This window comes from Crotalus tigris, unplaced genomic scaffold (assembly GCF_016545835.1).
Source record: "Crotalus tigris isolate CLP2741 ecotype Arizona unplaced genomic scaffold, ASM1654583v1 scf7180000018103.2265978, whole genome shotgun sequence".
Taxonomy (NCBI): Eukaryota; Metazoa; Chordata; class Lepidosauria; order Squamata; family Viperidae; genus Crotalus; species Crotalus tigris.
The window spans coordinates 1,206,215-1,218,560 of record NW_024096824.1 but is presented as its reverse complement, the minus strand read 5'-3'; the positions used below and the strand labels follow the sequence as shown (position 1 = coordinate 1,218,560).

Sequence of the window (12,346 nt, the reverse complement as noted above, 5' to 3'; positions counted from 1 at the left end):
TTGATGGCCTTGCTCCAGGATAGGCAATTTTATAAGGACACTGTTGTGCCTGATGTAGCCACATAATTAGCTCTAGAATTACTTGATTTCTCTTCAGATTGTAAAATAGTGGCTACCTGATTCTAATCAGATGCAAAAGTAAAGAAAGATTGAGAATGTTAAGCTTTCGTTTCTGGCATACAGTGCAAAGGCTAAATAACTTGCCAAATTACAGAAAGATGGTGCTATATTGGTTACGCTGGTATCCTTAAAATTGTTGATTTTAAACAAGATAAGGGTAGTCCTTCACAGGGAATCCTCAACTTACAACCATTCATTTAGTGAGTGTTCGAAGCTACAAGTGACTTATGACCATTTTTCACACTTATGACTGTTACAGCATTTTTATCAAGTTACAGTCTTGATAAAAATACAGATGATTGCAAGGTCATGTGATAACCTTTTTGACCTTCTGACAAGCAGTGTCAATGGGGAAGCTAGATTTGCTTAACAACCATGTTACTAACCTAACAACTGCAATGAATTACTTAACAACTGTGGCAAGCAAGATCGCAAAATGGGGCAAAACTCACAGAAATGTTGAACTCTATTGTGGTTGTAAGTCATGAACTACCTGTCACTATGACTCTACAACTCTGTTATAGCTTACATAGCAATAGCACTTAGGCTTATATTCTGCTCTATAGTCTAAGGTGTGAAGGTTCGTTCTCCAAGCTTGTGGGTTGGTTTCTGAACATTTTGTTACCAGGCTAGGTAACATCTTCAGCAGCATTTAGGGGATGTCAGTGTCAGTGCTCTTCTGTTTGTACTGGCTTCAGGTGTGGATGTGTCAAGTGACGGTCTGAAGCCCTTTACAGCACTCTCTGAGCAATTAACAAGGTTAGCATATTGCCCCCAACAATCTGGGTCCTCATTTTACTGACCACAGGAGGATGAAAAGCCACATAATTAGCTCTAAAATTACCTGAACTCTCTTCAAATTGCTGTATGTTATACATAGCCCAATAATTAAAGTGGTATCTGAATTAAGACTTCATAATTTTCTGTACTTTTGCACCAGTTTTGACTGTAAAGACTCAAAAGCTTATTGATTTTCTTCTTTAACAAACAGTCTTGATTAGCAACTAATTGTAGTGTATTACTTTGGAAAATTATTCAGAAAATGGAAAACCAAGAGGGACAAAAGTAATTAAGAAACTGAAACCTCATGCTCCAAAATCACAATACAGAGAATATTTTGAAGCCAGGAGTCTTTTCTCAATAATATTTTGGTTGTGATAAAAAAACATACCCTCAAGTTGCAGCTAGCTGAGACCACACACATATATACACAGGACTATAAATTAAGTACAAAGTTTGGCAACACTTAGGTCATATCAGCTCAAGTGACTCTGAGAAACTAATTGGGGGCAAATCTAGATATTAGTGCAGAGCATACTGTAATTCAGTTGAATGGTTAACATCTCATTTAACCATCTGTTATAAACTATCCAGATTGTATGAATTACAGCCATCAATAGCATTTCAAGAATGGTACACATCTATTTCATAAGAGGTTCCCTTGAATACCTTAAAAATCAATCTGGGAGGATGACTTAGGATTTGAATCTAGCTGGAATTTTTTTTGGGCACGATAGTTTTTTGCATAACTTTCAATAGGCCATCAAGATTGGCCATGATGACAATCCATAGATAGAATTATATAAATTGCAATTTCAACTTAAACTTATATATTGCTTCACAGTGCTATATAGCCCTCACTAAGCAGTTTACAGAGTCAGCCTATTGCCCCCAATGACCTGGGTCCTCATTTTACCAACTTTGAAAGGATGAAAGGCTGAGTCAACCTTGAGCCAGTCAAAACTGAACTCCTGGCTATGAGCAGTGAATTAGCCTGCAATACTGCATTCTAACCACTGCACCACCACGGCTCAGTAAATTGTGCAATTTGATGGCAATATCCAATCATTCATTCTTTTGGGTTGAATGTTTTGGAGCAATTGAAAAAAATCATCCAACAGGCTTTCACAATGAATCCAACTTTTGGTTTATTTACCTATATTTTATTCCATTCCTGTTGTTACATTCTACATTTGTTAAAAACAAAATACTAGAAACTAATAAAAATTTTGCACTGGAACAGTAATATCCCAAAAGTGGAAATACTGATTGGGCTGAAATAATAACATAAGAAAACCTGGATAGTTTTTCCATTAGGGATAAATGATTAAAATCTATTCCTTATTTATGTTATAGTTATGTTAACAATACGTTTTTAACCAATTAGCATTTTCTTTACATCTACCGTTATGGAGTGAAAATTAATTCTAAAAAATCAGTTGTTCCACAGATATATCTGGTTTCACTCTGTGTAACATTACTACAAGTTATATGTTAAGTAAAAGACAGCTGGAAAATATTCCTTGTTTTCATCAAGCCTTCTGTCTACTATAAACATCTGCTCGGAATAAGCTTCATGAAAAAAAAAAAAAGGTTCACTTTTTTCTTGTTATTTAGTGAAACCAACACATTAAGGTACATTATACCTCTGTAGCTTTTCTGAGATTCATAATTTGATCATAAATATTCAAAAATGATTCCTTTTTTTGCTTAAGAAATCTTATTTATACTAAAATTACCTCTGTTTTCTATGGCAGTATTTTTTTTTATCAAACTGCTTATTTCATTCTGCATATTTTGCTATATGTATTGTGTCAAGAGACAACAACAAATTAATAATATCCATATTTATATCCAACTGTTTATTCATTCAAGATGGTTGTCTTCCATCTAAGTAGATCATCTCCCAGAACACCTGGAAGCTGGTCTATTCCAGTCTCCAGAGATATTTGTTAAATATTTGATGGAAAGTGTATAGAACAGTGAATTAAAGGAAATATATGTATATCTTCCCCAAGTTGGGATTCACGAGACGGGATATTATCATCCTCATCATATGCATTCAACATAGCGATAGCATGGGCGTGGTAACCTATACATCTTTAGGTTGTCAGTTTTGGAAAAATATATACATACTAATTGTGAAAATGGAGCATATTAAGTACCCATTGTATTCTGAATTTAGTGAAAGAGGAATTAAATTGAAAAAAGAAGATGGTACAATTGGATAGCAAATTAAAATGCTCCATTCTGCAACATTTTACAGGCCCCTTTTGCTTCCATTGTTTAAGTAAACAATGGAAGAAGACAGAAGTTCTAAAGAATGTATGGATTATTTAACACCATTTCATTTTATATATTTGTGATTCTGAATAGCTTTCACTAAGGAAGCTTACCTATTATGAAAAAAGCATTTTCAAATTGAATTTGCATCTTGCCAGCTGCCTTAGCTATTTCAACTTCCCTTTCCCTATGATATTGTGTATGTGTGAGAGAGAGAGAGAGGGAGGGAGGGAGGGAGAGAGAGAGAGAGAGAGAGAGAGAGAGAGAGAGAGAGAAGGAAGGCTAGTCAGATATGTTGTACTTAAATTTAAGCATGGTAGATAAGGTAGTGGTGAGAGTTTAAGACTGGTGGATAGGATGGCACACAGGGAAGGGAGGGGGCAAGATACTCAGGTTATGACACTTCCAGATTATTTTTTCTCAGCTGAACCTTGTCAGAGATCAAGTGTTCAGGTTTTTGTTTGGCTGAAATAGTCTGGCTGAATTTCTGAGTCCCAGTAAGTTTGTTAAATATATTCCCTCATGTTTCTGTTTTGTGTATAGGTAATCCTCGACTTATGACCACAACTGAGCCCAGAATTTATATTGCTAGTGAGAAAATTTTTAAGTGAGTTTTGTCCCATTTTATGACTTTTCTTGCCACAGTTGTTAAGTGAATCACTGCAGCTGTTAAATTAGCAACATGGTTGTTAAGTGGATCTGGCTTCCCTATCGACTTTGTTGTCAGAAGGTCACAAAAGATGATCACATAACCCTGCGACACTGCAACCGTCATAAATGTGAGTCAGTTGTCAAGCATTTGAAGGTAAATCACATGATCGTGGGGATGCTGCAATGGTCACGAGTGTAAAGAAAGGTCATCAGTCACTTTTTTCAGTGATGTTGTAACTTTGAACAGTCACTAAATGAACTGTTGTAAGTTGAGGACAACTATACACTGCTATAGGAAGAAAACATTATTTTTGCTGTGGGCATGCTTCCCTAGCTGAGGGAAATATGCTCCAAATATTTTGTTCCAAAATATGTCTTCCTGCTAAGAAAGGTGAGAAAGATAAGGCTGAAGAGCACGTGGAATGATAGGAAACAATTCCACAAGTTTTGCTTTTAGTAGATTGGTGTTTTGTTGCACCACAGTTGTTTGGCGAATGAGCATGCCCTCCATAGCCAGCATTTCGGTAAAAAATGCTCACTGCTTCAAAATTTTAAAGGGGTTCAGTGATTCAAAAGATTTCATATTTCCTATTAAAAAAACAATACAATACAAGAGGTGGCTAAACTAACCGCTATGACAGGATTCTGAATGAAAAGTGAAATAAATAAAATAAATTCTCTGAGGAGGGAAATGGAGTGTGGGGTAGTATCTGTCTTCTTGTTCCCTGGGGGATTTTGGTATAATGTAGTTTTATAATAATCTCTCCCTTTTCCTTGAATCATATCAGTGTTATCTTTGTAACAAAGAGAAAAACCCCATAACTAGACTTTCCCTTTTCTACCACCTCTTCACTACAGGTAGTCTTCGACTTACAACAGTTCATTTAGTGACTGTTCAAAGTTACAACGGCACTGAAAAAATGTGACTTATAGCCATTTTTCACACTTAGGACTGTTGCAGCATCCCCATGGTCATGTGATCAAAATTCAGATGTTTGGCAACTGATTCATATTTATAATAGTTGCGGTATCCTGGGGTCATGTGATCAGCTTTTTGCAACCTTCTTACAAGTAAAGTCAATGGGAAATCCAGATTCACTTAACAACCACGTCACTAACTTAACAAGTGCAATGATTCACTTAACAACTGTGGCAAGAAAAGCCGTAAAATGGGGCAAACAAATGTTTCACTTAGCAACATAAATTTTAGTCTCAATTGTGATCATAACTTGAGGACTACCTGTACATGAAATAAAAAAGGAGAAGTACAAGTACTATTTTGCTGTCTTCAAAAGGTTAAGCATTAGCGAGACATATCTCTCTCTCACACAGATTTAAAAAGAATCCAGCAGGTTATTTTTGATAGGAGGAGTAAATATGGAACTGTGTTACACCTCGTCTCTGAATTAGCTAATGCAAACAACTGGGTACTGTATTACTATAAGTTGTTTATTATAGAACAGCAAAGGCGTTTAAATATTCCAACATCTTTTATGACTTGAGGTGAAGGAGAAAAACACCTTGCCTGGATAGACTGCGAGAAACACAAAGTACTTCACCATCTTGCACCCTGTCTGTCTGTGCAATTGCAGCTGCCAAAAGATTCCTTGAGTTGCAGAAAACATAGCCTCTTTTTTGCAGGGCCAGCATCAAGGTTTTGCTCTCCCAACGGAGGCAACGTGCCAAGGACTTCATCAAAGGCATTAGTCTTCTATTGCTCATGCTTAAAAAGGAAAGCTGCACAGAGACGACTTGCTGCTGACAGCGGTGGCACAGAAAGGATGCCCTTAGGGGAGTTTGGGGCCAAAGGTAATCCACTCTTACTCTTTCTATTTTATGTATAGTTATGTTCCGGAAGGGAGGGAGGAAGTGGTGTTTTCAATCATGGAGAAATCTGGGTTTCTGTTCTTCATTCTGATATCCATTGGGGCAGGTGGGGGGGATGGTCAAGAAGGAGAAGAGTAGCCCAAGAATAAGTTCTGGTAGTCCTCAACGTATGACCACAATTGAGCCCAAAATTTCTGTTCTAAGTGAGAAATTTGTTAAGTGAGTTTTGTCTCATTTTATGACTTTTCTTGACACATTTGTTAAGCGAATCACTGAAGTTGTTAAATTAGTTGTTGTTCGTCCATCGATTTCGATGAAGACCTTGACATCTTGTGGGTTATGGGGCATCAACGATGTGTCCGTAGGTGGCTAATAAGACTGATGTTAGCACGGAATGTTCTGCCACATACTGAACAAAGAAATGTAGACACTGTTACTTCAGCATTTACAGCTCTGGCTTTGCGGCGTGCTCGCTTTTCTTGTGCCAAGATTGTCCTTCTGTGTTCATATGTCTGGCAACCCTGGTACACCAAGGTGCGCCATGTCGGTCAATCATGCGCCAGAAGTTCCCAAGAGATGGTGCTAATATCCAGGGACTTAAGAGAAGCTTTTAATGTGTCTTTGTAAATTAGTAACATGGTTGTTAAAGAAATCTGGCTTTTCCATTGACATTGCTTGTCAGAAGGATGCCAAAGGTGATCACATGACCCCAGGACCCTACAACCGTCATAAATGTGAGTCAGTTGTCAAGCATCCAAATGTAAATCACGTGACCATGGGAGACTGCAAGGATCATAAGTGAGAAAAATGGTCATAAATCACTTTTTTCGGTGCCGCTGTAAACTGACTGGTCTTGCTTTCTTCAAACTGTAGTTGAATCAAAGAAGCTTATGTAGCTCCCAGAGAGACTCTTCTAAAGAGGTCTCCTTTGACAAAAGCCCATAACTTGGCACACTGGAGACAGCCTTTTCATGTCTCATTCATACCCAACAGAATATATTCTCTGGCAATATTTGTCCTCCATTCTTAATAGAGATAAATCTCATCTCTCAGATTTTGTTAACTAATTTTATTTTATAAACAATTTATTTAATGTATTAAAAACTTTTTAGTTCATTTAATTATTGTCAGCATTCATTTGAATAAAGATATAAACTGAAGACCTAAGCACTTAAATAAAAGAATGGTTCATTTTTGTCTTTTTTTAGCAACAAGGAGGAACATTCATACTAGAACTTAGCAATTACTGGCAGGACTAGATGTGTACAGAGAGATAGCTAATATTTGCTTCTGGCATGCTGTATGTGATTTTTCAAGTTCTGTAGCAGAGGTCTGGCACACATACCTCTGGAATAAAAAAATATGGGATACTTATGGGTATAGAAACTTTATCTTGAGCTTGCAAAAAAAATAATACTGTCTATTTGGATGCCTTTCATCTTATACTTATTCAAGAAATTTTCAGATGGAGCTAAATGTTCTTCAAAGGTTCACATGAAACCATTAGTTTGTCATATGAACAGAAGTAAGGAATGATAACCATAGTAAAATACTTAGTGAATTTATAATTTGAATTACACAAAATATTTATAAATGCATAATACAAGGCAAAACTCTAAAGAGAACATTTCTTTAAAAAAAGGGAAAACAATTCATTTATTCATGTGGTACATACATTCCAAACAGTAAAAAATATGATTTAGAAAGACAATGTTATAAAAATATAAGAATCATAACTGATCCGAAGGAAAAAATAATTTTCAGCATATCACTATCCTTTACAGAGCTCTGGTGGCGCATTGGTTAAAACGCAGTATTGCAGTCTAATTCTGCCAACTGCTGGCAGTTTGATCCTAATTGGCTCAAGGATGACTCAGCCTTCCATCCTTCCAAAGTCGGTAAAATGAGATTGTTGGGGGCAATATGCTGATTCTGTAAATCACTTAGAGAGGGCTGTAAAGCACTGTGAAGCGGTATATAAGTCTAAGTGTTATGGCTATTGCTATCCTTAAAATTCATGGAAGCAATTCATGCTGATTTTGCCAAACACGAAGCCTCAAATATTTATTTTTGTAGCCTGCATATCTATAATGAGAAGTTAAAAAAAGAAAAAGATGATTGAAGGGGTGTTGGAATGCCAGCTCCATCCCTTTTGTATAGGCATACAGCACTGAAAGAAGTACAAAATGGATGTGATTTGTATTACATCATTTTTGCTATCTTGCCCTTTTGGACACCTGTCATGTTGCAGATGCCACTGTTGTCTTGATGATATAAGCTCCATCTTTGCACCTTGTGGAACGAGTTCCCTTCCATGCACGGGGAGGAGTTGATATCCTTCAGCAGGCAGCTTTTTCAGCCAGCCGCTATAGAGAAGGAAAATCCCAAATCCAAGCAGAATTTTCAGCTCCTGAACGGAAAGGCAGCATGGTAAAAAAAAAGAATATGGGGTATCTCAGGAGTGTGGGCGAATCCCTGGGAGGCCTGACACAGGATGTGTGTGAGTGACTGTTTCTGAGAGGCTGGAAATCCTCCTTGGATTTCAGCAGGGAGGATTTTCAGCTCCTGAGTATAGCCTTCCGGGATCTACCTCACCCTTCCAGAGGCATCCCAGGCTCCTCACCTAAAACTGCACCCATGTAACATGTTCCATGATTGCTTAACAACTGCAACTGGGAATGCCAGGGTTAGGTTGTGGTTGTTGAGCAAAGCAATCCATATGGGCAGTGATGTGATGTGACATTAAGAGCTATTTTGGGGTTTGGTTCTCAAGTTATGGTGAAGCTGTAACTATAGTGCTTTTCCCCTGTACTTTAGTTCCCTTAGTAACAGCTTAAATAAATGAAAGTTTTTCTCATGAACAATGTAACTGTAACACAAATATCAGAAAAAATGACAAAACTAAGGACTGGGAGAAGGGAAATTAGGTGGATGAGAATCACTCTTCCTGTAACTAGAACTTTAATAAACCAAGACATGGTTGAGATGGCTTGCATTTTTGAAACCTAGTTTATCACTTTGTTACACAGCATGCCACCACAATCTGTGCAAAAGTACACTTCCTTGTCCTCCAAAAGGTAAATTCAGCTTCTTCAACACAGAGATACCTTACGTATGAACTATTATTTTTAAACATTGTAGCAAGACATTTGCCTCTGAAAAGAAGCATTTATGAGCCAACCCTGGTTAGTTTTTCTAATCATCCTGTATAACATCGTGTTATCCTTTAATGAAAAGCTTCATTTTTTCAAATATAAACAAGCTAGAACAGTTCTATAAACATGGAAAGATTGTACTTCTTCCAACTCATGTTTTCCATTTGGTCAAAGTGAAGCTAAATGATCCAGGTTAAGGAACTGGTCCCCCTCCTCCCTGCTTTCACTATAGTTTTATTTATTTATTATTATTTATTAAATTTGTTCGCTGCCCATCTCACTATCTCTGTTATGAAACAGTTTTAAAGATATTGCCTACCTTATATACTGAAAGGAGAAGAATACAAAAACAGAATACTTGACTATTCTGTGAAGTTTTTGCCTTGTAGGCATAGCTTCTGCCATTCCAACACTGAGCATTGTAGAGACTTTTTTTTTAAAAAAAATATTGATTTCAGCTGCTGGATGTATTAATGTTTCATAGCTCCTTAGATTCAACATATAGTAAATGAATAAAATAAATTCCATTGTGTTTTATGATGGTTAGCCAAACTGAACTTTTAAGAAAAGGCAATTGTTTTTTAAGAACTAAATAAAAAAGAATTTTTAAATTTCCCTCTTCCATGTTGCAATTTTGATAGGTGGATAACCTATATCCCCCAGTCAATTACTCAGTTCCACTTACCAACAGCCTTAGCCAACATTGTTAAATATGAGGCATTCTGAAAAGTATAATGTTTAGAGTATGCATTTTTCCCCCTCCTGTACTATAAGATCAAAAGGTAGATATGTTATCTTAGAATCACGGTGGAATCCTGTGTTTTGACAAATCAAGAAATTATATTTACCTATAGAATTTAGCATACACTATAATTTGAAGTTGTCACAAGTCTACCAACTTGCCATCAGCTTAAATGAAAATCATTACCTGAGGCAATTTAAAAGCTAAAGAGCTTGATGATAATGTTAAGTTTTTATGTGAACTGAGAAAGAAATAAAATAGACTGTCACAAGTTAGTATATATCTTAATGTATTTTGATTGTTAGCTTTTTTATCTCTGCTGGTGTTTCCAATATGAACCTAGTAAAAGTGCTTAACAGTGGAAGTTTTAGAAGTTTTTCATAATGTAAACTCCTTTGAACAGAATAATTTTTTTTCAGATGCTAACTTTCTTCATCTTTTTAACTTAAATAAAGGTTTCCCCTGTCCAGTCGTGCCTGACTCATCTCTATTTCTTAGCCAAAGGAGTCAGCATTGTTGGAAGATATTTTCGTAGTCATGTGACCAGCATGACTATATGCTGAGGTGCATGGAATATTGTTACCTTTCCACCAAAATGGTACCTATTTATCTATTTACATTTGCATGCTTTCAAACTGATAGGTGAGCAAGAACCAGGGCAAGTAACCAAGAGTGGCCCTTGTCTTTTAAATGCAGCTGGACTGCTAAATCTTGTCCTGAAGTGATTGTTTTGTTTCCCCAATGTACATTGATTTATACATTGCAGAAACAAAACAATCATTTCATAAATGCATGGCACAACATAGGAGAACAAGCCCATCAGAACAAAATTCAGCAGTCCATCTGCATTTAAAAGACAAAGGCCACTCTTTCGAAGACAGCAAAGTCCACATTTTGGACAGAGAGGACCGCTGGATTGAAAGAGGGGTCAAAGAGGCCATTCTATGTCAAAATTGAACAGCCCTCTCTCAACAGAGGGGGAGGGATACGACATCATCTATCTCCAGTCTACAACAAAGTCCTTTCAACAGTTCTAAGAAGGCTCCGCACCCATTTGCACTATTCGGGTGACTAAACCTCCAGGTGGCCTCAGTGACTCTCTAAAAGAATGCCAATGAACAGCTGTCTGCAAGGAGTATATACTCTTCCATTCCCCACCATTCCCTTCTAGTCAAAGCTGAAGAAGCTTCTTTAATGAGAAGAGAAACGTCTTCAAAGAAAAACAAGGAAGTCCAGTTGCCTCATGAAAAAGCATCTTTGGGACAATTATGTTCTGGATGACTGAGAATCTCCATAGACATAGGAAAAATTATTATAAAATCGGGTCTGGTCACATGACAACTCACTCAGCATCACTTAGCAACTGAAATTACAGTTCTAATTGATCATAAATCAAGGACTATATGTAAACCCATTAAAACTGATTAAATGTGGCAGCTGGCAAGGAATTCACTTAGTATATCATACTGTCAATTTGGATTATGAAAACATGATTACTTACATTCATATTCCTATCCCAGATCTGGATGGACCCATCTTGGCAGCCAGCTGCAATAAGTTTACCATCTCTGCTATAGGTGCAACTTGTTGGAATTACCCTTTTACCTTGAGCTGAACGTGGTTTAAACACAGTTTTATGTTTTTTCTCATTAGTGACATCCCATGTTCTTACAGTCCTAGGGAAAAAGCACAAAAATAATGCAAATCATTACGCATTATGTATACCAGACATGTCAAACACAAGTCCCGGGGGCCAGATGCAGCCCACGAAGTGGTTTCATGTGGCCCACGAAGCCATCTGGAAACAGTGAGGGAATGCCCCCGCTGCCTTTGCCCTGGCCCAGGCCAGCTGGGAGCCAATGTACAATTTTGTGGTGGCCATCTTGGCACTTGCCCCGGTGGACCATGCCTTGTTGCTTGAGCTGGTCCCACCCCCTTCTGCCAGAGACCCTCAGATCTGTCCCACTCCTGTCCAGGCCCCCACAGGCACCCTTGATGAGAATGATGTAGAACTGACCACACCCACCCAGTAGGCCACACCCACTCCATCCATGCCCTCCCAGTAGGCTGCATTCACTCTGGCCACAACCACCTGCCCCCCCCCCAGGGCAACCACAATGCTGATGCGGCCCTCAGTGAAATTGAGTTTGACACTCCTGATGTATAGGTATGATGGCCAGTATATTCTAATACCTATACATAATGCAAATATTTATATATATATGCAAATATTTAATTTTCATTATGATGCAAGCCATAAATACAACTAACTTTTAATTAATCAAATTATAAAATGTGAGAGATATGTATGTACAGTATCTGCCTCTTGTTAAGCCACACAGGGAACAACTATAAAGTGAATCTATTAAATTCTTTTTTCAAGTGGATTTTGCTTCAAATTCTATCCAATGCTTCAACTGGGCAACTACTGAGTTCTTATATGAAATTCTGAAAATATTTAAAGAAAAAAGTAATAAATGGAACTTACAAATAAACAAAAATCAATTTCTTTTCCACGCTGGACACCCCAATTTGCACCAGTCTGTTCTTACAGGCCATACTCTGTATCCCTGTACCATCTTTACTGTCTTCCTCTGAACTTGTTCTAATCTGACAATATTCTTCTGGCAATTTGTTGCTTAGAATTGTCCATGGCATTCAGGTTGTGGTCTCATCAGGGTAGAATAGAGAATAATAAGGATTTAACTCTGTAGTAAAGTACCTATGATTCACCTTTCTGATCTGCTATTTTGAGAAGGCACTAAACATGGAAGTAACGTTCAGGATT

The 12,346-nt window shown here is 37.4% G+C and overlaps 1 protein-coding gene across 1 annotated transcript in view; it reads right to left on the bottom strand.

Annotated features, from left to right (window-relative positions):
* WDR70 (WD repeat domain 70) overlaps positions 1-12,346 on the bottom strand; it is a 118,604-nt gene that overhangs the window by 40,132 nt on the left and 66,126 nt on the right. Inside the window, exon 10 of the mRNA XM_039347924.1 lies at positions 11,060-11,234. Within this exon, the coding sequence (XP_039203858.1) occupies positions 11,060-11,234 (175 nt within the window). The remainder of the gene's footprint in view (positions 1-11,059; positions 11,235-12,346) is intronic.